This window comes from Accipiter gentilis, unplaced genomic scaffold (genome assembly GCF_929443795.1).
Source record: "Accipiter gentilis unplaced genomic scaffold, bAccGen1.1, whole genome shotgun sequence".
NCBI classification, from domain to species: Eukaryota; Metazoa; Chordata; class Aves; order Accipitriformes; family Accipitridae; genus Astur; species Astur gentilis.
In genome coordinates, this window is record NW_026060878.1 from 1 (window position 1) to 27562 (window position 27562).

General features: G+C 66.6%; 1 protein-coding gene across 1 annotated transcript; it reads left to right on the top strand.

The window, feature by feature from the left end:
- Nucleotides 1-6: 6 nt before the first annotated feature.
- LOC126037016 (neurogenic locus notch homolog protein 2-like) lies at nucleotides 7-27562 on the top strand (the record flags this gene model as incomplete). The annotated part of the gene is made up of 34 exons (XM_049797234.1): nucleotides 7-103; nucleotides 2452-2533; nucleotides 4419-4561; nucleotides 4897-5016; nucleotides 5494-5616; nucleotides 6693-6926; nucleotides 7665-7820; nucleotides 8190-8375; nucleotides 9217-9330; nucleotides 9545-9658; nucleotides 10270-10503; nucleotides 11416-11526; nucleotides 12231-12423; nucleotides 12630-12775; nucleotides 13503-13616; nucleotides 13973-14092; nucleotides 14457-14609; nucleotides 15308-15536; nucleotides 16212-16413; nucleotides 16969-17122; nucleotides 17561-17748; nucleotides 18157-18289; nucleotides 18828-19079; nucleotides 19287-19399; nucleotides 19871-20403; nucleotides 21179-21499; nucleotides 22473-22621; nucleotides 23151-23364; nucleotides 23900-23984; nucleotides 24421-24583; nucleotides 25202-25506; nucleotides 25946-26093; nucleotides 26468-26565; nucleotides 27084-27562. Coding segments are annotated over 34 exons (6204 nt in total), but the record flags the coding sequence as incomplete, so codon positions are not given.

Genomic DNA, 27562 nt, shown 5'->3' on the forward strand with positions numbered 1-27562 from the left:
GGGGGGGGGCCGGGGGGGGGGCAGGGGGACCCCCCCGGCCTCGGGGAGACCCCGCTGCTGCCGCTGCTGCTGCTGCTGCTGCTGCCGCTCGGGGCGGCTGCAGGTGAGATGGGGGGGGTAAATTTGGGGAGGGGGGGGGGGGGGCTAAGAGGGAGGGGGGGACTGGGTCCGGACTAAGGGGGGGGGACGGGACTGGGAGGGAGGAATTTGGGGGGGGGGGGATTTGGGGGGAGTCATTGGCGGGGGGGTTGGTGCTGAGTTAAGAAGAAGCGGGCTGAGGCGGGACGAACCGAGTTAAACCGGGTCGGGTTGAGTCGCGTTAAGTCGAGTTAAGTCGCGTTGAGTCGAGTTAAGTCGCGTTGAGTTGGGTTAAGTCGAGTTGAGTCGAGTTGAATTGCGCTAAGTCGAGTTAAGTCGAGTTGAGCTGGGTTGAAGCGAGTTGAGGCGGGTTAAGTTGGGTTAAGGCGGACCGGACCGAGTTAAACCCGGGGCGAACCGAGTTAAACCGGGTCGGGTTAAGGCGAGTTAAGTCGGGTGAAGGCGAGTTAAGTTGTGTGGAGTTAAGGCCACTTGGGTTGGGTTAAGGCGAGTTGAGGCGGGTTAAGTTGGGTTACGGCGGACTGGACCGAGTTAAACCGGGGCGAACCGAGTTAAGCCGGGTCGAGTTAAATCGGGTTAAACCCGAACCGAAACCGGGAGAACTCGGGACCGAGGCGGGTTAAGCCGAGTTTTGCCGAACCCCGGGGGGGGGGGCGGTTTGCTCCCGCGGGATCGAGCCCAAAGTTTGGGGGGGGGGGGGGGGGGTTGGAGCCCACCCGGGTTAGTTAGTCCCGGGTTAGTTAGTCCTGGTTTAGTTAGTCCCGGTTGATCCCGGGGGGGTGGGGGGGTGCCGGGGTGGGGGAGGGGCGGCGCGGGCGCACTTTGGCGGCGCGGAAAAAAGTTTGGAGAGAGAGAGAGGGGAAAAAAAAAAAGGGGGGGGGGGGACACGGAGGGGTAGAACCGGGACTAACTCGGGCCCAACTGGGTCTAACTGGGTTTAACTGGGTTTAAGTGGGGCGGGTGCGGCCCCGGGAGCGGGGATGGGGGGGGGGGGTTGGCGGGACCGTGGGAACGCGGGGCCAGGCGGGGGGAGGAGGGGCCTGGGGGGGAGGGGGGGCACCGGGGAGGGGGGAGGGGCCGGGCCGTGGGAACGGGGCTGGGGGGAGGGGAAAAGGGGGGGGGGAGGGATTTGGGGGTGCGGGGATTTTTTTTTTGGGGGGGGGGTGTTGTGGCTCGCGGTGCATGCTGGGATTTGGGGGGGGGCAGGGATTTGGGGGGGGGGCGTGCAGTGCTCGCGGTGGATGCTGGGAGTTGGGGGGGGGAACACCAGGATTTGGGGAGGGGGGGGGGGCACGTGTGGGGGGTGAGTGTGCAAGGGCCGGGATGGGAGGGGGGAGCGTGCAGGGAGCGTGCGACGCACAAGCAGGGGGTGCTGGGAGCGTGCAAGGAGCGTGCGACACGAGCGCGGGGCACGAGGAGCGTGCGATGCACGAGGACAGGGTGTGGCGAGCGTGCAAGGCACAAGTACAGGGTGCAGGGAGCGTGCAAGGCACGAGCACGGGATGCAGGAAGCGTGCAAGGAGCGTGCAACACAAGCGGGGGCACGGGGAGCGTGCGACGCACAAGTACGGGGTGCAGGAGGCGTGCAAGGCACGAGCAGAGGGTGCAGGGAGCGTGCAACACAAGCGGGGGCCGCGGGGAGCGTGCGACGCACAAGTACGGGGTGCAGGGAGCGTGCAAGGCACGAGCACGGGATGCAGGAAGCGTGCAAGGAGCGTGCAACACAAGCAAAGGGTGCAGGGAGCGTGCAAAGCACGAGCACGCAGCGTAGCGAGCGTGCGACACACAAGCGTGGGGAGCGTGCGGGGAGCGTGCGACGCGCAAGCGAAGGGCGCGGCGAGCGTGCGACGCACGTGGGTGCCGTGCACGCGCAGTGCCCTCACACTTCCCCCCCCCCCCCCCCCCCCCCTTCCAGCACCCACCCACGGGTGTGTGTGCCCACCCCCCCCCAAGGATCCTGGGGGGGGGGGGTGTGACGTGGGTGACCCTGGGTGACCCCAACTGCCCCTCCCCCGCTGTTCCCACGCCCCTGGGTCCCTCCGGGGGGGGGAGGGGCGGGGGGGGGACACACAGGGTGGGTGGTCCCCGGCTTGTTGGGGGGGTGCCAGCCCCACGGTGGGACCCAGGGTGCTGGGTTGGGGGGGCAGGGAGTTGGGGGGCAGAAATGGGGCTGTGTGGCAGGGATGTGTGGGGCAGTGTGTGGGACTGAAGGCAGCGTGTGGGGCGGGGGGGGGGGGCTGCGGGGCAGCAGTGGATCTGTGGGGCAGGGGGGGTCTATGGGACAGTGTATGGGGTGAGGGATCTGTGGGGCTGACCCCTGACCCCCCCCCCCCCCCACCCTCTGCCCCTCAGTGCTGCCGTGCCCAGAGGGGGTGACCCCCTGCGAGAACGGGGGGCTCTGCGTGCTGGACCCCCAAGGCCGGACCACCTGCCTGTGAGTGACGCCCCCCCATGGGTGCCCCCCCCGTGGGTGCCCCCACCCTGGTGCCACATAGCCCCCCCCAGCACCCCATATCCCCCCTGAGCACCCCATAACCCCCTCCCAGTGCCCCATAGATGCAAGTGCCCCATAGCAACTCCCCTACACCCCATAGCCACCCCCCCCCTCAGGGCACCCCCCCCCCCCCCCCTGCCCCACACCCTATAACCACCCCGTGACCCCGTGTGCCCCCTAAATCCCCCCCCAGGGCACCCATGCCCCCCCTGCATCCCCTAGCACCCCCGCAGGGCACCCCATAACCCCCCCAGCAGCCTATAACCCCCCCCGTGCTCCACAGGACCCCCACCCCCACCTCATAACCCCCCCTGGCACCCCATAAACCCTCTCCCAGGGCACCCATAACCCCCCCCAGCAGCCTATAACCCCCCCCGCGCTCCACAGGACCCCCACCCCCACCTCATAACCCCCCCTGGCACCCCATAAACCCTCTCCCAGGGCGCCCATAACCCCCCCCAGCACCCCATAACACCCCCAGGGCACACACCCCCCTCCAACACCCTATAAACCCCCTCCCAGCACCCTATAACCATCCTCTGTGCCCCATAACCCCCACCCAGGGCACCCATAACCCCCCCCAGCACCCCATAACACCGCCCCCAGGGCACCCCATAGCACCCACCCTGCCCCATAACACCCACCCCCACACCCCAGGGCACCCCATAACCACCTCCAGGACACCCCATAACCACCCCCCCAGCACCCCTAGATGGGTGGGGGCACCCCAGGGTGCCCCCCCCCATCACCCCACCCCACCCCACCCCTGCCGCCACGCTGCCCGCGGGTGCAGGCAGGGTGCTGCCTGCCCAGGCAGGACAGGCAAGGGGGGGGGGCCGTGGGAGTCTGCCTGGGGCCATGTTCCCAGGGTGCCCCCCCCCCCCGGCCCGGCCGCCTGGGTGCTCCTTGGGGGGGGGGGGGAGGGTGCAGCCCTGGCACCCTGCCCTTCGCCCTCTGTCCCTCTCTGGGGGGGACACACACCCCATGGGGAGTACTGGGGGGGGGGGGGGGGGCATCCATGGGAGAAACCCACGCTTGTGGGGGGCAACCGGTTGTGGGAGGTGGTCCCATGGGTGATATGAGGGTCCTATGGGTGATACAGGGGTCCCATGGGTGTTGTGGGGGTCCCGGAGGCAGCATGGGGGTGATATGGCGGTCCTATGGGTGATATGAGGGTCCCATGGGTGTCATGGGGGTCCTGGGGGCAGCGTGGGGGTCCTGTGGGTGACCTGGGGTCTCAGGGGTGATGTGGAGGGTCCCATGGGTGTTGTGGGGGTCCTGGGGGCAGCATGGGGGTCCCATGGGTGGCACAGGAGTCCCATGGGTGACCTGAGGGTTCCAGGGGTGATACAGGGTCCCATGGGTGTCCTGAGGGTCCCAGGGGCAGTGTGGGGGTCCCATGGGTGACATAGGGTCTCAGGGGTGACATGAGGGTCCCATGGGGGGCACAAGGGTCTCGTGGGTGTCATGGGGATCCCGGGGACAGCTCAGGTCCTCATGGGTGACATGGGGGGGGTCTCCTGGGCGGCACAGGGGTCCCATGGGTGTCGTAGGGATTCTGGGGGCAGCACAGGGGGGTTCTGTGGGTGACATGAGGGTCCCGTGGGTGTCATGGGGGTCCCATGGGTGGCACAGAGGTCCCATGGGTGTCATGGGGATCCTATGGGTGATATGGGGGTCCCATGGGTGTCATGGGGGCCCCGGGGGCAGTGTGGGGGTCCCACAGGTGCAGTGGGGGTCCCAAGTGCCCCATGGGGGTCTCCCGTGGGTGCTGGGGGGGGGTCCCCCTGGGTGCCGGGGGTCTCCCATGGGTGCTGTCCGGCAGGTGCCAGCCAGGGGTGCTGGGGGAGCGGTGCCAGCTGCGGGACCCCTGCACCCCGTCACCCTGCCCCCCCGGGGGGGTCTGCCAGAGCACCTTGCGCCAGGGCACCCTGCGCCCACGCTGCCTCTGCCCCCCGGGCACCCGCCGTGAGTGGGGGGGGGGGGGGGTGTCCCATGGGTGGGGGGGACAATGGGGGAGGGTAGATCATGGGGGGGGGGTCCCATGGGTGCGTGGGTGCTATGGGGTGGGCAGGGGGACATGGGTGGGGGGTGGTCCCATGGGGTGGGGTGGGGTCCCATGGGGTGGGGTGGGGGTCCCATGGGGGGGGGGCTATGGGATAGGCAAGGGTGGGGGGACCCCAAGGGTAGTGGGAGTGGGGGGGGTCCCATGGGGTGGCCATGGTGCTGGCAGGCACCCATGGGTGCCCAAACCTCCCAGCCCTCATTCAACAGCACCCAACTCCCCCCCTCTGCCCCCCCAGGTCCTGACTGCACCCCCCTGGAGACCCCCCCCTCCCCCCCCTGCGCCCCCTCCCCCTGCCTGAATGGGGGGACCTGCCGCCAGCTGGGGGAGGGGACCTTCGACTGCGCCTGCCTGCCTGGTGGGTGCTGGCACCCATGGGTGCTGCTGGGGGGGGGCGGGTGTCCCTGGCACTGGGAGGGAGTCTCTGGGACAGGTCGGGGGTCCCTGGCGGTGGGTGGGGGTCCCTGAGGGTCCTTGGAAGTGGGGGGTGGGCTCCCTTGGGGATTGTTGGCATGGGGTGGGGGTCCCTGGGGTGGTCCATGGAAGTGGGTGGAGGGTCCTTGGCACTGGGTGGGGGGTCCCTGGAACAGGTCGGGGGTCCCTGGTGGTGGGTGAGGGTCCCTGAGGGCCCTTGGAAGCAGGGGGTGTTCCTTGAGGGGGTCCTTGGCATTGGGTGGGGAGTCCCTGGCAGTGGGTGGGGGTCCTTGGCACCCATCATCCTTGACATCCCCAGGGCTCCCTGGTGATGGGTTTAGGGGGTCCAGGGTACCAGTGGATTGGGTGGGGGGGGTCCATGGCATTGGTGGGGGCCCCTGACCCCCCGGATGTCCCCAAGGCTTCGAGGGTGCCACCTGTGAGACCAACGTGGACGACTGCCCCGGGCACAAGTGTCTCCACGGGGGCACCTGCGTAGATGGCGTCAACACCTACAACTGCCAGTGCCCACCCGAGTGGACGGGTAAGGGTGGGGGGGGCACCCAGGGGTGGGTGGGGACATGGACCAAGGTGGGCATCGAGGTGGTCACCAGGTTGGTCATGGAGGTGGGGACCAAGTGGTCAAAAGGGTGGGCACCGGGGTGGTCATCAAGCTAGGGGTTGAGGGGGGCACCAGGGTGGGCACCCAGGTGGGCGCTTAGTCGTTGAGGTGGTCATTGAGGTGGGGACCAGGATGGTCATCGAGGTGGCAAATGAGGTCAGGACTAAGGTGGGCACCAGGGTGGGCACCCAGGTGGGTACCGAGGCGGTCATTGAGGTGGGCACCGAGGTGGGTGTTGAAATGGGCATCAAGGTGGGGACCGGGATGGTCGTCGCAGTGGATAATGAGGTGGGGACCAAGGTGGTCAACAAGCACCAGGTGGTGGTCAATGAGGTGGTCACCGGTCACCAAAGTTGTCACTGAGGTGGAGACCGAGTTGGTCATCAGGGTGGGCACTGAGGTGGGCACTAGGATTTGGATCAGGGTGGGCACCAAGGTGGGGACCAGGGTGGTCAACAGGACTGTCTCTGAGGTTGCCTCCCAGAGTGGTCCCCAAGGTTGTCACTGAGCTAGGGACCAAGATAGTCCCTGAGATGATCCCAGAAGTGGTCCCCAAGGTGGTCAGCAAGGTGTGGACCAAGGTGGTCCCTGAGATGGTCCCCAAGGTGGTCCCCAAGGTGGCCACTGAGCCGGTGACCATGGTGGTCCCAGAGATAGTCCCCAAGGTGGTCCCTGAGATGGTCCCCAAGGTGGCCACTGAGACGGTGACCATGGTGGTCCCAGAGATAGTCCCCAAGGTGGTCCCTGAGATGGTCCCCAAGGTGGTCCCCAAGGTGGCCACTGAGACGGTGACCATGGTGGTTCCAGAGATAGTCCCCAAGGTGGTCCCTGAGATGTTCCCCGAGGTTGTCACCAAGGAGGTCCCAGAGGTGGTCAGCGGGGTGGTGACCGAGGTGCTCCCTGAGATGTTCTCAGGAGGCCTCCAAGAAGGTTCCTCCGGTTGCTCACGGAGACCTCCTTGACCCCCCTCCCCCACTCCACGTCCCCCCCCCCCCCAGGCCAGTTCTGCACCGAGGATGTGGACGAGTGCCAACTGCAACCCAACGCCTGCCACAACGGGGGCACCTGCTTCAACACCCAAGGCGGTCACACCTGCGTCTGCGTCAACGGTTGGACGGGCGAGAGCTGCAGCGAGAACATCGACGACTGCGCCACCGCCGTCTGCTTCAACGGGGCCACCTGCCACGATCGCGTCGCCTCCTTCTACTGCGCCTGTCCCATGGGCAAGACGGGTGAGGGAAGGGCATGGGTGGGGGCACCCGTGGGGTGGGCGACCTCAAGGGAACCCTGGGGTGGGGTGGGCACCACCAAAGGAGCTTCTGGTATGGGTAGGAACCCCACCATGTGCACCTTGGCGTGGGTTGGGCACCTCCGAGAGCACCCAAGGGTGGGGTGAGGACCTCCGAGAGCACCGTGGCGTGGGGTCGGAACCTCCAAGAGCACCCTGGCAGGGGGTGGGGACCTCTGAGAGCACCCTGGCGTGAGGGTGGGCATCTCGAGGTGGCTTTGCCACAGGTTGGGTACCACCAACATCGCCCTTTGGGCACCCTGGCATGGGGTGGGCACCCGTCGGGGTGGCTTTTGGCAGAAGTTGGGTGGCAACGACGTGGGGCGGTCATCAGCCCTTGGGTACCCTGGCATCGGGTGGGCAACCTGGCAGAGGACGGGCAACCTGGGGGTGGCTTTGGCAGAGGTTGGGTGACGCCAGGATGGGGTGAGCACCCCTGGCACGGGGTGGGGAACCTCGGGTAGCCTTGGCATGGGTTGGGTGGCACCGTCCTGTTGTGGGCATCACCCCTTGGGCACCCCGACATGGGGTGGGCACCACCCTTGGGTACCCTTGCATGGGATGGACACCTCAGGCACAAGTCAAGCACCCATGAGCTCCCTTGGCATGGGGTGGGCACCCACCGGAAGCGGAGGAGGAGTTAGCTCCCCCATGGGTGCCCTGACGCCCCGGTGGGTGCCAGGCCTGCTGTGCCACCTGGATGACGCCTGTGTCAGCAACCCGTGCCACAAGGATGCCATCTGCGACACCAACCCCGTCAACGGCCGTGCCATCTGCACCTGCCCCCCTGGCTTCACCGGCGGCGCCTGCGACCAGGATGTCGATGAGTGCTCCATCGGTGGGTGGGGGGCACCCATGGGTGGTGGTGGTGGTGGGCATCTGTTCCTGGTGGTGGGGAATCATCCGTGGGCAGAGAGCATAGGTGGGACTGTACCTCCGTGAGCCATCACCATGGCAGGGGAGCCAAGAAAGAGAGCACCCGTGGGTGTTGGGGGCACCCGTGGGTGGGGGGCACCCATGGGTGGTAGTGGATCATCCATTCATGGTGTTTCCACTGCAAATGGTGGGCACACGTGGATAGAGAGCACAGGCAGGACTGCATCCCCCCCATGAGTGATAGCCATGGTGATGGACCCAAGAAGGAGAGCACCCATGGGTGATGGGGAGGGCCACCTATGGGTGCTGACCCTGTCCCCGGCCCCCGCAGGCGCCAACCCCTGCGAGCACTTTGGGCGCTGCGTGAACACGCAGGGCTCCTTCGAGTGCCGCTGCGGGCGAGGTTACGCGGGGCCGCGCTGTGAGAGCGACGTCAACGAGTGTCTGTCGGGTCCCTGCCGCAACCAGGCCACCTGCCTGGACCGCATCGGGCGTTTCACCTGCATCTGCATGGCCGGTGGGGACCACCACCCATGGGTGGGGGGGGACGTGGGGGTGGGGGCTGGGGGGGGGAATGGGTGCTGGTGTAGGGTCTGGGATGGGCGGGGAGGGTCTTGGTGTGGGACCTGGGGTGGGCGTGGGACCTAAGGTGGGTTCTGGTGTGGGACCTGGGATGGGTGGGGAGGGTCTTGGTATGGGAGCTGGGGTGGGTCCTGCTATGGTTACGGGTTCTGGAATGGGTGTGGGTCTTGGTGTGGGTCCTGGGATGGATGTGGGTGCTGGTGTGGGACGTGGTGGGTGCCCTGGTGAGGCTGTCAGAGGACCTGGTATAGGTCCTGCTATGGTTATGGGTCCTGGTATGGGACCTGGTATGGGTGGGGGACCCGGTATGGGTCCTGGTATGGGACCTGGTGTGGGTCCTGCTGTGGTTATGGGTCCTGGTATGGGACCTGGTATGGGTGTGGGTCCTGGTAAGGGTTCTGGAATGGGTGTGGGTCTTGGTATGGGTCCTAGTAGCGGACCTGGTGTGGGTCCTGGTATGGATGTGGGTCCTGGGATGGGACCTGGTATGGCTATGGGTGCTGGTATGGTTATGGGACCTGGTGTGGGACCTGGGATGGGTCCTGGTGAGGGTGTGGGACCTGGTGAGGGTGTGGGACCTGATACGGGTCATGGAGTCAGTATGGGACGTGGCACGGGTCCTGGCATGGGTGTGGGTCCTGGTGGGTCCTGGCAGAGTTCACCTATGCCGGCACAGCCAGTGGGTGCCCTGCGTGGGCACAGGGTGGGACGAGGCGGTGTTGAGGTGGGGGTGAGGGTGGCAGCGGGGCTCAGGGTGCCGGTGCCGGTGGGTGCAGGGTTCAGCGGGCCCCTCTGCGAGCTGGAGGTGGATGAGTGCCAGAGCAGCCCCTGCGCCAACGGCGGCCGCTGCCACGACCTGGTCAACGGCTTCTCCTGCTCCTGCCCCCCCGGTGAGCACCCACCCACCGGTGGGCACCCGCTCCTGCACCCACCTGTGGGCTCTTGGGCTTGGGGGTGGGGGGGATGCTCCAGGTTGAGGTGGCCCTTTGTGGGTGCAAGAGCTCTGGGGGTGCCCTGAAGGGAGTTGGGGGGGGTGACACCCATGAAGGGGCTGGGGGTCACCTCATCTGGCCCCCGTCCCACCCATGGGTGCCCCCCACCCAGGTTTCTCGGGCCCCACCTGCCAGACGGACATGGACGAGTGCGCCAGCACGCCGTGCCGCAATGGTGCCAAGTGCCTTGATCGCCCCAATGGCTACGAGTGCCGCTGCGCCGAGGGTGAGCCCCCCCCCCCCGCCCTGGGACCCCCAGCACCCATGGGTGGGCATGCAACCCAGCAGTGACAACCTGGCACCCGTGGGTGGCCATGGAACCCAGCATTGACCACCCTGCACCCATGGGTGGGCATAGGACCCCCGCATTGACCACCTGGTACCCGTGGGTGTCCCCGACCTCATGGTGTTGGCTATCCTGCACCCATGGGTGTCCGTGGAACTTCAGCATTACCCACCCTGCACCTATGGGTGTCCCCAACAACCTGGTCTTGCCCACCCTGTGCCTGTGGGTGTCTCCAGATCCCCAGCGTTGCCCATCCTGCATCCATGGGTGTCCCCAACCTCCTGGTGTTGCCCATCCCACGCCCATGGTTGGCCCTAATCCCCTGGTATTGTCCGTCCTGCACCCATGGGTGTCCCCAACCTCTTGGCATTGCCAATCTTACACCCACGGGTGTGCTTGATCCCCTGGCATTGGCCACCCTTCACCCATGAGTGCCCATGGAACCCCGACGTCGCCCACCCAGCACCCATGGATGTCCACGAAACCCCAGCATCGCCCACTCTTCACCCATGGGTTCCCCCCCCACCTCCCACACACCCCATCCCCCTCAGGCTTCGAAGGTCCTCTCTGCGAACGCAACGTGGACGACTGCTCACCGGACCCTTGCCACCACGGCACGTGCCTGGACGGCATCGCCAGCTTCTCCTGTGCCTGCGCCCCCGGCTTCACCGGTTACCGCTGCGAGCTCCAGCTGGACGAGTGCCACAGCAGCCCCTGCCGCAACGGCGGCAAATGCATCGACCGCATCGACGCCTACCAGTGCAACTGCCCACCTGGCACCGCCGGTAGGGTCCGTGGGGTGGGGTGGGGGTCTTATCTGGGCAGGGGGTGGGTGCTAGGTATAGCCTTGGGTCTTCTCTGGGCACAGGGTGGTTGATGGACACGGTGTTGGGTCTTCTCTGGGCACGGGGTGGTTGATGGACATGGTGTTGGGTCCCATCTTGTCATGGGATGGTTAATAGACATGGTGTTGGGTCTTCTCTGGGTATGGGGTTGTTGGTGGAGATGGTGTTGGGTCTTCTCTGGCCATGGGATGGTTGATGGAGATGGTGTTGGGTCTTCTCTGGGCAGGGATGGGTGCTGGGTGGGGTGTTGGGTCCCATCGTGTCATTGGGTGGTTGGTGGAGATGGTGTTGGGTCTTTTCTGGCCATGGGATGGTTGATGGAGATGGTGTTGGGTCTTCTCTGGGCAGGGATGGGTGCTGGGTGGGGTGTTGGGTCCCATCGTGTCATTGGGTGGTTGGTGGAGATGGTGTTGGGTCTTCTCTGGGCACGGGATGATTGATGGAGATGGCATTGCGTCTTACTTGGTCTTGGGATGGGTCATGGGGTGGTTGATGGACATAGCGTCGAATCTTCTCTGGTCTTGGGATGGTTGATGGAGATGGTGTTGGGTCCCATCAGGGAACTGGGTAGGTGCTGTTGGGTCTTCTCTGGTCATGGGGTGGTCGAGGGAGATGGTGTTAGGTCCCACCTGGGCATTGGGTGGAAGCTGGACGTGGCATTGGGTCCCATCATGGTGGGTGACACCATGGGTGGTCACTGGGTGCCACCACGTCCCATCTAAGCGCAGGCCAGGAACGGGTCTGCGGGGTGCCCCACCTGGTCATCAGCCTGGTGGGACTCGGCCCTTCACCCCCGGGTGTCCCACCGGGTCATGGGGTGGGTGCTGAGGTCCAGCCACCCTTGGGTGCCAGGCGTCAACTGTGAGGTGAACCCCGACGACTGCGCCAGTGACCCCTGCATCCACGGCGTGTGCCAGGATGGCATCGACCGCTACGACTGCGTCTGCCAGCCTGGCTTCACAGGTGGGTGCCCACGGGTGATGGGGGCCCTTGGTGCCCACGGGGTGCTCCCAGGGGTGCTGGGGGGGCCTCGGTGCCTGCTGGGTGCACCCAATGGTTGCCTATTTTGGGTGCCCCTGCTGGGTGACAGTGTAGGGGTGCCCATGTTGGATTCCCGTGCTGATTACCGATGATGGGTGATCAAGCTGGGTGCCCCTGTTGATTGCCCATGATGGGTGCTCGTGTTGGGTGCTTTTATTGGGTTCCCCTGTTGATTACCCATGATGGGTGATCATGTTGGGCGCCCATGTTGGGTGTCCTATTGTTTAATTATCCATCCTGGGTGCCCATGTTGGGTCCCTCTGTTGATTGCCGATGCTGGGTGCTTTTATTAGGTTCCCCTGTTGATTACCCATGATGGGAGCTCCAGTTGGGTGTCCCATTGATTAATTACCCCTCCTGGGTGCCTGTGTTGGGTGCCCCTGTTGACTACCTATGTTGGGAGCTCCAGTTGGTTGTCTTACTGATTAATTACCCATCTTGGGTGCCTGTGTTGGGTGTCTCTGTTGATTGCCCGTGCTGGGTGATCATGTTGGGTGCCCCATTGATCACCCATGCTGGATGCCCCTCTTGGGTGCCCCTGTTGACCACCTATGTTGGGAGCTCCACTTGGGTGCCCACCAGGGTGCCCCCACCCCACACCCCCCCACCGCCGTGTCCCACCCCAGGTCCCCGCTGCAACGTGGAGATCAACGAGTGCGCCTCCAACCCCTGCCACGACGGCGGCACCTGCGTCGACGGCGCCAACGGCTTCACCTGCCTCTGCCCGCCGGGCACCCGCGACGCCCAGTGCCGCCCCGGCACCCTGCCATGCCGTAGCAGCCCCTGCGCCCACGGCACCTGCCGTGACCACGGGGATGGGTGAGCACCCACGGGGTGCTGGGAGGGGGCCTGAGGGTGTCCGTGGGGTGCCCGAGGTTGTCCATGGGTGCCTGGTGGGGCGCCCAAGGGTTCCCATGGATGCCTGGGTGGGTGGCCAAGGTTGTCTATGGGTTCCTGGGGGGGGAGAGGTTTGGCCCGGGGCACCCTTGGGTGCTCAGCACCCATGCGTGCCCCCCCCCCTACAGGTTCACCTGCGAGTGCCAGGCGGGCTGGGGGGGCCCCACGTGCGCCCGCAGGGAGGACCCCTGTGCCACCCGGCCCTGCCGCCACGGGGGCACCTGCACCCCTGTGGGTGGGGGGTACCGCTGCGCCTGCCGCCCGGGATACCAGGGTATGGCCCACCCCAGGGACCCCCCGGTAACCCTGGGGACACCCCCACCACCCGGTCACCCTGGGGACACTGCCTGGCATTGATCCCTGATCACCCTGGGGAGATTTGGGGACCCCCTGGGGACCCCCTGCCCACCCTGGGGACCTTCTGCCCACCCTGGGGACATTTGGGGACCCTTTGTCCACCCTGGGGGTCCCCTACCCGCCCCTCCACTGGGCTCGTGTCCTCCGCTGTCCCCATGTCCCCTGCCATCCCCATGGCACCTACTGTCCCCATGTCCCTGGTGTCACCACTTTCCCACCATGTCCCCTGCTGCCCCCATGTCCCTTGGTGTCTCCACCATGCCCACGTTCCCAGTTGTCCCCATGTCCCCTGCTGTCCCCATCATCCCCACATCCCTTGGTGTCCCCAGTTGTCCCCACAGCCCCAGCTGTCCCCATGTCTCCTGCTGTCCCCACGTCCCTTGGTGTCCCCATCATCCCCACATCCCTTGGTGTCCCCACCATGCCCACGTCCCCTGCTGTCCCCATGTCCCTTGATGTCCCCATCATCCCCACATCCCCACCATGCTCACGTCCCTTGGTGTCCCCACCATGCCCACGTCCCCACCATGCCCATGTCCCCAGTTGTCCCCATGTCCCCTGCTGTCCCCATGCCACGCCACTGTCCCTGTGTCCCCCAGGGTGATGCGTGCATGTCGTCATGTCCCCCCCCACCCCCCCTGCAGGTGCCCAGTGCCAGACGGAGGTGGACGAGTGTGCCTCGGGACCATGCCACCATGGCGGGACCTGCCTGGATGGCGCTGGCACCTATCGCTGCCTCTGCGCCCTGCCCTTCACAGGTGGGCACCCATGGGTGCTGACTGGCACCATGGGTGGAGGCTGCATACCTGGGGGCTTTGTCCCATGTCCTGATGGGTGCCACCACACTGGGTGTCCCTTTGGTGGCTGTGTCCTCATAGGTGCCACCAAGCCAAACACCCGATGGTGGCCATGCCCTGATGGGTGCCACCACGTTGGGGGGGTGGTGGTGTCCTGATGGGTCCCACCGTACTGGGTGCTCTGATGGGTGCCATCACATTGGGTACCTGGTGGTGGCCATGCCCTGATTGGTGCCACCACACCGGGTGCCCCGATGGCTGCCACCATGCCCGTCGCCCCATGGGTGGCAGTCTCTGACGGTGTCCCCGGGGCGCAGGGCGAGCGTGCGAGGTGATGCTGGCTCCCTGTGCCCCCGACCCCTGTGACAACGGTGGCATCTGTGTCCCCACCCCTGACTACGGGGGCTTCACCTGCCGCTGCCCCCCCGGCTGGCAAGGTACCCGTGCCCTGGGATGCCCCTGTGGCACCCCACGGGCACCCTCTGACACCCCCCACATCCCCTTGGGTCACCTCCTGGCACCCCTGGGTTCCCCTGGCACCCTGACCCCTCCTGGGCACCCTGACCCTATTGGCACCCCAAACCCCTGGGCACCCTGACCCCCTCCTTGGGCACCCTGCCTCCCCTGTCACCCTGACACCCCCCCCCAAAGCACCCCAACCCCCTCCCTGGGTACCCTGACCCCACCCTCCCCAAAACTGCACCCCAACCCCCTGAGCCCTTCTCAAACACCCTGACCGCCCCCTGCCCTGGGCACCCTGACCCCCACCCTTGTCCTTCTGTGTGTCCCCCCCCACCCAAGGCGAGCGCTGCCAGGAGGACGTGGATGAGTGTGGGCAGAGCCCCTGCCTGCACGGGGGGGTCTGCGCCAACCGCCCCGGCACCTTTGGGTGCCTCTGCCCCCACGGCTACGGGGGGGCCACCTGCCAGCATGACCTCGACGACTGTCACCCTGGTGAGGGGACGTGGGGACACTGGGGGGACACTGGGGGGAGTGGGGATGGTGGGGGGGTGACAGTGGGGGGAGTGGGGACACTGGGACATGGAGGGGACAGGGATACTGGGGGGTCTGGGACACTGGGGGGACACTGGGACTTGGGGGGGACAGGGATGCTGGGGGGTCTGGGACACCGGGGGGACACTGGGACTCGGGGGGGACAGGGATGCTGGGGGACACGGAGGGGGACATTGTGGAGACTGAGGATACTGGGGGCACTTGGGACACTGTGGGGGGACACTGGGGGGAGCAGGGACACTGGGACATGGAGGGGACAGGGATGCTGGGGTACACTGGGGGGACTCTGGGGACACTGGGACATGGAGTACAGGGATGCTGGGGGGGGGATTGGGGACACAGGGACAGCGGGGGGGCTCTGCAACAACACCAGTGTGGTTGGGGACACCAGTGGGGTGTCTGGGGACACGGAGGGGGACAGGGACACCGGGGACCTGGTGACACTGGGGGATACCTGGAGACACCAGGGGGACAGGGACACTAGGGGGGGGACAGGGACACCGGGGACCTGGTGGGGAACAACAGGACACTGGGGGGCTTTGGGGACACCAGGGGGGCTTGGGGACATTGGGGAGGTGCCAATTCGGGGTGCCATGGGTCACCCCCCCTCTGTGTGTGTATGTGTGTCCCCCACCCAGAGCCCTGCCTGAACGGGGGGACCTGCCAGGACGGGGTGGGGACCTTCTCCTGCTCCTGTCCCCCTGGGTTCGGGGGTCCCCGCTGTGACACCGAGGAGGACGAGTGCGGGAGCCGTCCCTGCCGCAACGGTGGCACCTGCAGTGACTTCGTCAACAGCTTCACCTGCACCTGCCCCCCCGGCTGGACCGGCCCCCGCTGCCAGCACAACATCCCCGACTGCACCGACAGGTACCCATGGGTGCCCCTGGGTGGGCCTGGGTCACCCCGTGTCCGTGCGATGTCCCCGTCTGGAGCTGGAGGTCTCGGCACCCTTGGGTGCCCCGAGGTGGCCTCACAACTCCCCGTGCCCATGCGATGGCCCCAGCTACGTCTGGAGCTATCAGCACCCATGAGTGACCCCCAAGAGTCCCCATGCCCGTGCAATGTCCCCAGCTACATCTGGAGCTATCAGCACCCATGGGTGGTCCTGGGTAGCCGCAGGTGGCTCCGGGTGGCCCTGGGTCACCCCATGCCCGTGTGATGTCCCCATCTGCACTTGAAGGTATCAGCACCCATGGGTGGCCCCAGGTGGTCCTGGGTCTCCCTATATGCACTTGAGGGCATTGGCACCCTTGGGTGGCCCCAAGCTGGACCCTGCGAGTGCACCCACAGGTACCCCACCTATGGGTGGCCCTTGGTGTCTCCAAATCTCCTTCAGCCACCACAAGGTCCCCCACTGCACCAGCACCCATGGGTGTCCCTGAATATCCCGTGCCCCTACAACATCCCCAAGTGCACCCAAACCTACCAGCACCCATGGGTGCCCCTGGAACCCCCCACAACTCCCTTCTCCAGCCCAACCCACCATCACCCAAGGGTACCGGGGGGGCACCCATGGGTGCTGAGCCCATCCCCACCCAACAGCTCCTGCTTCAACGGCGGGACCTGCGTGGACGGCGTCGCCTCCTACACGTGCCGCTGCCGGCCTGGCTTCACGGGCACCCACTGCCAGCACCCAGCCGACGGGTGCCGGGGGCAGCCCTGCCTGCGGGGGGGCACCTGCGTCACCACCGGGGACACCTACCGCTGCCTCTGCCCCCCGGGATACACCGGCACCCAGTGCCAGGTGAGTGTGGGGGGTGGCACCCGTGGGTGCTGGGGTGGGGGGGGGTCTACCAGGTACCCTGCACCCACCTTCCGCAGTTCCATGGGAGTTGGGCGCACGGGCACCCGCCAGTTCGGGTACCCCAAGACCATGGTCTCCACCCTCCCCCAAAAAATGGGTGTCCCAGCACCCACCCACGCCCCCTGAGCCCACCCTCCCCAAAAAACAGGTGCCAGGTGAGTGGAGGGCACCCATGGGTGCTGAGGTGGGGTCTACCGGGTACCTTGCACCCACCTTCCACGGTTCGATGGGAGTTGGGTGCATGGGCACCCCAAGACCATGGTCCTCCCCCTCCCCAAAAACCGGGTGCCCCAGCCCCCCCGGCCCCAACTTGGGCACCCCATTTCCCCTCCCCCCGCCCATGAACTGGGTGCCAGTGTTCCCCAGCACCCATCCCCTTCTGCACCCCATTGTCCCCCCCAAAAAAAACCCCCTCTATTCCTGAGCACTCCCCCCACTCCAAGGTGCCCCCATGGGTGCTCCCCCCACCCTGACCCCCCCCCGGTCTCCCGGCAGACCCCCCTGGACCTGTGCCGGGGGGCACCCTGCCAGCACGGGGGGCAGTGCCGGCAGACGGGTGCCACCGTCACCTGCCTCTGTCCCCCCCCCTGGACCGGCAGCGCCTGCGACGTCCCCAACGTCACCTGTGCCGTGGCGGCCGCCCGCAGAGGTCAGGTTTGGGGGACGGGGAACTGGGAGGACTGGGAGATGCGGGAAAATGGGGTTTCTCTCCCAGTTTGGGGGACTGGGAGGCTGGAAAACCGGGTTCCCTACTGGTTTGGAGGACTGGGAAGGTTAGAAGGAGCCTGGATGCTGGGGTTCCTTCCCAGTTTGGGGTAGTGGGAGCACTGGGAGCCAGGACAACCAGGTTCCCTCCCAGTATGGGTTACTGGGAGCCCAGACACCTGTGTCCCCTCCCATTTTGGGGTACTGGGAGCCTAGATGCCTGGGTTCCCTCCCAGTTTGGCCATACTGGGAGGCCTGGGACAGTTAATAACCCCAGACTCCTGATTCCCCTCCCCACCCTGGGCGACCTCAATGGGTGCCCTCCCTCCTGCCTCAGTTTCCCCCAACCCCATCCCCGTTGTGTGTGTTGTCCCCCCCGCAGGCATCCCCCTCACCCAGTTGTGCCACGGCCGGGGTCGCTGCGTGGATGCGGGCAGCGCCGGGCACCGCTGCCTGTGCCAGGACGGTTACGCCGGCACCTACTGCCAGACGCCGCGGGACCGCTGCCTGCCCAACCCCTGCCTGCACGGCGCTGCCTGCCGCAGCTACGGGGGGGGCTACGAGTGCGAGGTGAGGGACGCCCACCCGTCTCGCCCCTCGAGCCGTTGCGGGTGGCATCACCCTGGTGTTTGGGTCCCTTGGGCGATGGGTGCCTCCATCCTGGGGCACCCGTGGGTGCTCTCCCTACCCGACACCCTGCTTTTGGGGCTCAGCTGAGCCTTTTGGGCTCCCTGAGCGTCTCCCCACGCTGGGGACACCCCAGGGTGCCTGTCTCACCCCTCAAGCCACCGAGGGTGCCCCCACCCCGGAGAACTCACAGGTGCTCTCCTTACCCAACGACAGCATTTGCCACTCATCTGCCCCTTACGGGGTGCCCTTGGGTACCCGGTACCACCCCCCCCGCCCCCATAGCCATACCTCTGAGGTTAGGGTGGTGGTCCGGAGGTGACGGGGCACCCATGGGTGCTGTCCCCGCAGTGCCCGCCAGGTTACGTGGGTCAGGATTGCCAGCTGGAGGTGGATGAGTGCCAGTCGCAGCCCTGCCAGAACGGGGGCACCTGCATCGACCTCGTGGGACGTTACCTCTGCTCCTGCCCCCCCGGCACCCTGGGTGGGTGCTCGGGGACCCCAGGGTGACCGTGGCCCCGTGTTTGGGTGGGCAGTGGGAAGGGGTTCCCTGTCCCTGCATCCTTGGGTGCTGGTGGGAAGGGACCCCCCCATGTCCCCATATCTGGGTGCTGGTGGGAAGGGACCCCCCGCCATGTCCTTGGGGACTGGTGGGAAGGGACCCCCCATGTCTCCATATCTGGGTGCTGGTGGGAAGGGACCCCCCCATGTCCCCATGTCCCCATGTCCCCATGTCCTTGGGTGCTGGTGGGAAGGGACCCGCCCATGTCCCAATATCTGGGTGCTGGTGGGAAGAGACCCCCCCCATGTCCTTGGGTGCTGGTGGGAAAGGACCCCCCCTCATGTCCCCATGTCTGGGCGGGTGGTGGGAAGGCGCCCGTGTCCCCATGGTGGCACCCATCACGGTCCCCACGTCCCCACCCCATGGTGGCACCCATCAGTGCCCCCCACCCCATGGTGGCATCGGTCCAGGTGTGTGTGTCGTGTGTGTGTCCCCCCCCACAACATCCCCGTCTCCGCAGGTGTCCTCTGCGAGATCAACGAGGACGACTGTGCCCCCCTGCCCGGCACCCGAGCACCCAAATGCCTCCACAACGGGACCTGCCTGGACAGGGTGGGGGGTTACGGCTGCGCCTGCCCCCCCGGCTACACGGGTGCCCGCTGCGAGGGGGACGTCAACGAGTGCCACAGCCAGCCCTGCCACCCCCCCGGCACCCTGGCGTGCGTGCAGGGTGCCAACACCTACCGCTGCCTCTGCCAGCCCGGCTTCACCGGTGGGTGCTGCTGGGGTGGGGGGGAGTGGGTGCTGGGGGTGGGGGGGGGTGCCAGGGTGAGTAGAGCGTTTGGGGGGGGCTGGGTCCACCCACGCTGCGCCCAGGCAGGGTGGCAATGCCATGTGCCCACCCTGGGGGGGTGTGTGGGGGGGGTGTCTCTGTCATCCCCCCCACTGACACACACACACCCCACACCCCCCCCCCAAGGACACCGGTGCCAGAGCCTGGTGAACCCCTGCCAGTCTTTGCCGTGCCGCCACGGCGGGCGCTGCCAGCCCGACCCCGGCACACCCCGCGGCTACGCCTGCCGCTGCCCACCCGTGAGTGAGGGGTACCCACCCTGAACGGCGGGGGGGGGGCATAGGGTGGGTGTACAGCTGGGTGCTGGGATGGGCAGGGGGAGGTGGGTGCTGTTGGGTGATATAGGGTGGGCAGGGGGTGCTATGGGGCGATATAAGGTGGGCAGGGGGTGCTGGGTGCCCTGGGGTGGTGTAGGGTGGGCAGGGGGTGCTGGGTGATGTAGGATGGGCGGGGGGGTGGGTGCCCCCAGTGCCATGGGGGTGGGTGCTTATGGGGTGGTATAGGGTGGGCAGGGGGTGCTGGGTGCCCTGGGGTGGTGTAGGGTGGGCAGGGGACTGGGTGCACCCAGTTCCACGGGGCTGGGTCCTGGGGGGGTGCTCTGGGCTAGCACCAGCTGGGCAGGGGGCTGGGTGCCCATTACCTGCCAGCCACCCCCACCACCCCCGCCTCTGGGTGCCCCCCCACCCATTTCGCCCCCACTCCCCCCCCAGGGTTTCAGTGGCACCCACTGCGAGAGCCGGCCGCCCTCCTGCCTGGACTTTGCCTGCGCCAACGGAGGCAGCTGCCTGCCGTCCCCCGCCGGCCCCCGCTGCCTCTGCCCCCCCGGCTTCGGGGGTCCCCGGTGCCACCCCCCCGATGTCACCAACGTCACCTGTCCCCCCAACGCTTGTCTCCACGGCGGCACCTGCGTCCCCTCGTCCCGTCCCCCCTTCGCCCGCTGTTTGTGCCCGCCGGGTTTCGGGGGTCCCCGATGCCAAGGGGGTCCCCCGAACCCCCCCGAAATGGAATGCGAGGGGGGGTGCGGGGGGAAAGCGGGGGACGGTGTTTGTCACCGGGAATGTAACACCCCTGGGTGTCAGTGGGACGGGGGCGACTGTTCCCTCTTGGTGGGGGACCCTTGGGGACACTGCGGGGTCCCCGAGTGTCCCCCCCTTTTTAACAACAGCCGTTGTGACCAGGGGTGTGACAGCCCCCACTGCCTCTACGACAACTTCGACTGCCGTCCCCCCCACAGGGCCTGCAAGTGAGTGTCCCCACGGGTCATCCCCTGTCCCCACGGGTCACCCCCCCATCACCGTGTGTCACCCTGTCACCCCACTATGGCACTGTGTACCCCCTCATGTGTGTCACCCACCCCGTGCCTGATGTCCCCCCACATCTCCCGTGGCCCCCCCATGTCCCCGCATTTCTCCCCAATGTCCCCCTGCACTCTCATATGTCCCTGATGTCCCCCCATGTCCCACCCAAGTCCCCACATCCCACCCATGTCTCCTGTGTCCCCCATAGCCCACCCACGTTCCCCAAGTCCCTGTATCCCACCCATGTCCCCGTATCCCACCCATGTCCTCCATGTCCCTGCATCCCACCCATATCTCTGTATCCCACCCAAGTCCCCATGTCCCCCATATCCCACCCACATCCCCATATCCCACCCATGTCCTCCATGGCCCCCAAGTCCCTGTATCCCCCCCACATCCCCATATCCCACCCATGTCACCCACATCCCACCCATATCCCTGTACCCCACCCAAGTCCCCCACATCCCACCCATGTCCCCTATGTCCCCATAGCCCACCCATGTCCCCCTATGTCCCCATATCCCACCTGTGTCCTCCATGGCCCCACATCCCACCCATGTCCCTGTATCCCCCCCACATCCCACCCACATCCCCACATCCCACCCATGTCCCCTGCATCCCACCCATGTCCCCATAGCCCACCCATGGCCCCCACGGCCCCCAAGTCCCTGTATCCCCCCCACATCCCCCCACACCCACCGGTGCCCCCCCGCCCCGCAGCCCCGTCTACGAGCAGTACTGCTCCGACCACTTCGCCGACGGGCGCTGCGACCAAGGTTGCAACAGCGAAGAGTGCGGTTGGGACGGGTTGGATTGCGCCCAGGAGGTCCCCGAGGCGCTGGCCCGGGGGGTGCTGGTTATCACCGTCCTCCTGCCCCCCGAGGAGCTGCGTCGGAGCAGCGCCGCCTTCCTCCAGCGGCTCAGCGCCATCCTGCGCACTTCCCTGCGCTTCCGCCTCGATCCCGACGGCAACTACATGATCCAACCCTACTATCGACCCCAACGGCTGCGGAGGAGGGAGGTGGCCCCGGAGGTCATCGGGTGAGGGGGGGGACGTGGGATGGGGGTGGTGGGGCTGGTGGACGTCGAGGGGGGTGGACGTGGGGCTGGAGGACGTGGGGTGGGGGTTGGTGGTGGTGGTGGACAGGGTGCTGGAGGACATGGGGTGGGAGATATGGGGAACATGGTATAGGGGTGGTGGTGGTGGACATGGGATGGTGGTGGTACTGGTGGATGTGGGGCTGGAGGACATGGAGTGGGAGATATGGGGAACATGGTATAGGGATGTGGTGGACATGGGGATGGTGGTGGTGGTGGACATGGGATGGTGGTGGTGGTACTGGTGGACATGGGGCTGGAGGACATGGGATAGGGCTGGTGGTGGGTCTGGGGGACACAGAGTTGGGGGATGTGGCATGGAGATGGTGGTGCAGCTGGCATGGGGTGGGAGACCTGGAGGATATGGGATGGGGCTGGTGGTGCTGGGGAACATGGGGTGGGGATGGGGCTGGTGGGAACAGGGCTGCAGGTGCTGGATGGGATAGGGTAGGGGTCATGGGATAGGGACGGTGATGTTGGAGGACACGGGAAATATTGGCTGGAGATGGTGGTGCTGGCTGGGAGGGGACGTGGGGGGCATTGGATGGAGATGGTGGGGCTGAGGGACGTGGGCGTCATGGCATGGGGATGGGTGTGCTGGGTGTCTTGGGCCGTGGGGCCATGGGTGCTGGGTGTCTTGGGTCATGGGGACATAGGAGTTGTGGGTCAGGGGTCTGTGGTTGCTGAGTTCCATGAACCGTCGGTCATGGAGACATGGGTGCCATGGGTGCTGGGTGTCTTGGGTCATTGGGACACGGGTGCCATGGGTCATGGGCACATAGGAGCCACGGGGCCATTGGTGCTGGATGCCGTGATGCCACGGGTGGTGGATATCTTGGGTCACGGGACCACGAGTGCCACAGAGCCGTGGGTGCCCCGTGTCCCTCTGACCCCCCCACTCGGTGTCCCCCGGCAGCTCGGTGGTGACGCTGGAGATCGACAACCGCCTGTGCGCCCAGGCGTCCGACAAGTGCTTCCCCGACACCCGCAGCGCCGCCGACTACCTGGCCGCCCTCTCCGCCCTGGAGCGTCTCCAGTTCCCCTACCCCATCAAGGCCGTGCGCGGTGAGGGACCTCCCGGTGGCCCTTGGGAACGAGGTCCCCGCGGTGGGGTGGGTGGCCCCGATGCCGTTCTGGTGTCTGCGAGGGGTGGGGTGTCCTGGTGTGGTGATGGGGTGATGAATGGGGTGTCCTGGTGGTGATGGTGTCCATCTACATGGGGTGTCTCCAGCATGCAGGGTGCCCTCAAGGTGGTAGCACCCTGATGGCGTCCCCACCTTATGGGTGTCCCTATGGTGGCATCACCCTGACAGCGTCCCCAACATGTGGCTGCCCCATGGTGGCATGAACATGACAGTGTCCTCAACACGCTTGATGCCCCCACGGTGGCATTACCATGACGATGTCCTCAACATCCTTGGTGCCTCCATGGTGGCATCACCATGATGACGCTCTCAACCTCCTTGGTGGCATCACCGTGACGATGTCCTCAACCTCCTTGATGCCTCCATGGTGGCATCACCACAATGATGTCCCCAATACGGATGCCCCATAGTGGCATCACCCTGACGTTGCGTCCCCCCGCCCCCACCAGGTGACAAGCTACCCGAGGCACCGGACCCGGTGCGGCTGCTGCCGCTGGTGGTGGTGGGGGGCATCATCCTGCTGGCCATCGCCATACTGGGAGTACTGGTGGCCCGGCGTAGGCGGGAGCAGAGCACCCTCTGGTTCCCCGAGGGCTTCAGCCTGGCCAAGGACAGCAACAGGGACCGCCGGGAACCCGTGGGGCAGGACGCCCTGGGCATGAAGTGAGGGGCTGGGGGGGGCCCCAGTACAAACTGGGAGCAGGGGGGGTGGCACTGGGATTGGGGGTCCTGGTGCAACTGGAGGGGACAGCGCGGCTGCGGGGCTGGTGGAATTGGAGGGGCGATGGGGTGGGGGGACACTGGTGGAACTGGGAGGGCACTGGGGGTGGGGTCGCAGTGAAACTGGGGGGATGTGGAGGTTGGGGGGACTGGGGGGTGGTTGGTGAAATTAGGAGGGGGGGAATGGGACTGGGGGGATGCGGACTATGGGGGTCGCAGTGCACCCAGTGCAAGGGGGGGGGGCACTGGGGGGCGGTTCTTGTGCAACTAGGGGGACACTGGGGGTTGCTGGGTCTGGGGTGGGGTCCCAGTACAACTGGGGGGGCACTGGGTCTCACTCCCCCCCCAGGAGCTCTCCCAGCCTCTTGGGCCGGTCCCAGCTCATTCCGGCGGGGGGAGGTCCCATCAATCCCTGTCACCCCCACCCCAAATAAATAGGGTGGGGGGCACCCAACTCATGCCCATGCCCCCCCCCCAGGACCATGGGGAAGGGGGAGACCCTCATGGGCGAACCCTCTGAGGAGTGGCTGGACAGCGACTGCCCTGAGGCCAAAAGGCTGAAGGTACCCGGGGGGGGGACGACGACACGACTGGGGGGGGCTGCACCCCCCATCCCAGGCACCCATGGGGATGTGGGGTCCCAGTACCCCCATATCCGAGCACCAGTGTGGGTACTGGGGGGGGGGGTCCTGGCACCCCTGTGCACCGGTACGCTTGTGGGTGAGGGTCCCAGCACCCCCATGGCCAGGCACCCTCATGCGTGGGGGTCCAGCACCATCATGGTTGGGGGTCCCAGCATCCTCATGGCCAGGCACTGTCATGGGTGGGGGTCCCGGCACCCCCATGGGTGGAGGTCCAGTCCCATCACGGGCAGGGGCTCCGCAGCACCATCATGGGTGGGGGTCCCAGCACCCCCATGGCCAGGCACCATCATGGGTGGGGGTCCAGCACCATCATGGTTGGGGGTCCCAGCACCCATGTGACCGAGTGCCCGGGCAGGTGGAGGAGGTGGGTGCGGAGCCCCAGGACCCCGTGGACTGCCGGCAGTGGACCCAGCACCACCTGGTCGCCGCCGACATCCGCATGCCGCCTGCCATGGCCCTGACGCCACCCCAGGGCGAATTCGACTCCGACTGCATGGACGTCAACGTCCGCGGGCCAGGTGGGTGGCACCCAGGCACCGGAGGGGACCCAGGGCATTGTGGGTAGGGGGGACACACCATGGGTGGGGGGGACTATGGGCCCAGGGAAGACGGACATGCCATGAGGGACAACCATGGGCATGGGGGGGGCCACCATGGGGCCAGTTGGGATGGATGTGGGGCCACTGTGGGGTCAGGTAGGGTGGACATGGCCCATGGGGGGCCACCATGGGGCCAGTTGGGATGGACATCCAGCATGGGGGGGCCATCATGGGGTCAGGTAGGGTGGACATGGCCCATGGCGGCCACCATGGGGCTAGTTGGGATGGACGTGGGGTGTGTGGGGCCACCATGGGCATAGGGGGCCACCCTAGGGCCATGTAGGAGGGACATGGGTTATGGTGAACCACCACAAGCATGGGGGGGGGGGGGGGCACCATGGGGCAGGTAGGATGGATGTGACCCATGGGGGACCACCATAGACTTGGGGGGGGTACCGTGGGCCTGGTAGAGCTGATGTAGGGTCCAGAGGACACCATGGGTATGGTGTGGGTCCTCAAGGCCCCGTCCCCAGTGGGTGACATGGGCCAGGAGACCCCCGGGCACCTGCTAACACTATCCCCCCCCCACGCCCACAGATGGCTTTACACCGCTGATGCTGGCCTCCTTCTGCGGGGGCAGCCTGGAGGCCGAGGTGGCCGAGGATGAGGAGGGTGACGACGCCTCGGCCGGCATCATCGGTGACCTCATCTGCCAGGGCGCCAGCTTGGGCGCCCAGACGGACCGCACCGGCGAGACCGCCCTGCACCTCGCCGCCCGCTACGCCCGCGCCGACGCCGCCAAGCGCCTGCTGGACGCCGGCGCCGACACCAACGCCCAGGACAACACGGGGCGCACACCGCTGCATGCCGCTGTCACTGCCGATGCCCAGGGTGTCTTCCAGGTGAGGGCACCTGGCGTGGCCGTGGGGCAGAGGGTGCTGCCGTGGGGAATCGGGCATCCTCCATGTCTATGCAACATCTTCCATGGCCGTGGAGCACCCAACGTGGCCCTGGAGCCCAAGGTGATATCATGGAGCAACCTCCACGGCCATGGGGCACAAAGTGATGTCATGGGGCATCTTCCATGGCCATGGAGCACCCAACATGGCTATGGAGCCCAAGATGATGTCATGGAGCATCTTCCATGCCCATGGAGCGCAAGGTGATGTCATGGAACATCTTCCATGGCCAGGGAGCACAAGGGGACATCTCGGAGCATCTTCCGTGGCCATGTGTCATAGAGTACTGCCATGGGACATCCTCCATGGCCATGGGGCACCTGGCATGGCCACAGGTGCCCCCCCCCCACATCTGGTTGTTCCTCCCCCTGCCCCCCCCCAGATCCTGATCCGTAACCGCTCCACGGACCTGGACGCCCGCATGGGTGACGGCTCCACCGCCCTCATCCTGGCAGCCCGGCTAGCGGTGGAGGGGATGGTGGAGGAGCTGATTGCCTGCCATGCCGACGTCAACGCCGTCGATGAGACCGGTGGGTGCCAGGGGGTGGGGTGGGTTGGGATCCCCCAAAAGTTCGGGGGGTGGGGAGGGAGCCCTTGGGGGGTATCTGAGGTCCTGGGGAGGGTCCTTTGGGTGGGGGTTGAAGTTGAGGAACCCCCCAAGGTAGTGGGTGTTGGAGGGGGGTCATGGGGGGTAGGAATGGGGTGACACCCCCCCTCAACGGTGGGTGTTGGGTCAAGGGTCCTGGGGGGGTCCCTTGGAGGGGCTGAGGATGGGAGACTCCCCCCCCCCGCCCAGGTTAGTGGATGGTGGAGGGGCCCTGCTCTGTGGGCTAGGTCCGTGGGGGGGTGCTGGGGGTGGACAGGGTCTCACCCCACCCCGTTGCCCGCCCCCCCCCCCCCCCAGGGAAGTCCGCCCTGCACTGGGCTGCTGCCGTCAACAACATGGAGGCGACGCTGGCACTGCTGAAGAACGGGGCTAACAAGGACATGCAGGACAGCAAGGTGGGACAGGACACCCGGCCAGGGACCCACAGACACCCTGACACCCCCCCCCCCAACAGGGACTCCCCACACCCCGAGTGAGGAACTCCTGCGCCCAGATGGGACCTCTCAGGAGACACCCCGTTGCCCCAAGATGACACCCCATTGACCCCAGGAGCTGCCCCATTGCCCCTGTTGCCCTAAAATGACACCCATTGACCCCAGAAGACACCCCATTGCCCCCGTTGCCCCAAGATGACACCCCGTTGACCCCAGGAGCCACCCTGCTGACCCCAGGAAATACCCCATTGACCCCAGGAGACGTCCCATCGCCCCTACGCCCCCCAAGAGCTGCCCCATTGCCCCCGTTGCCCCAAGATGACACCCCGTTGACCCCAAGAGATGCCCCAATGACCCCAAGAGCTGCCCCATTGCCCCAAGATGACACCCCACTGACCCCAGGAGACACCCCTATCCCCCAAGAGACATGCCGTTGCCTCCCCAAACCTTCTCACCAACCTCCCCCCCCCCCCCGCCAGGAGGAGACCCCCCTCTTCCTGGCCGCCCGCGAAGGCAGCTACGAAGCCGCCAAGATCCTCCTGGATCATTTCGCCAACCGAGAGATCACGGATCACCTGGACCGGCTCCCGCGGGATATCGGCCACGAACGGATGCACCACGACATCGTCCGCCTCTTGGACGAGTACAACACGGGGCGCAGCCCCCCGGGATCGCTGCCCCCAAATCCCGGTTTACCCCCGCTCCTCGGTCCCCCAACTTCTTTCCTACCCGGGCTCAAGCCCCCCACCGCCGGCAAGAAGAACCGACGGTTGGGGGGCAAAACGGGGGGGGCCAAAGGGCGGGGCAAGAAATTGGGGGGCGAGTGTCCCCCGGGGTTGGAGAGCTCGGTGACCTTGTCACCCGTCGACTCCTTGGACTCCCCTTACGTCCCAACCCGACGTCCCCCGGGCTTTTCCCCCCCCCGGGGTTGGAGACCCCCTTTACCGTCACCTTAGGG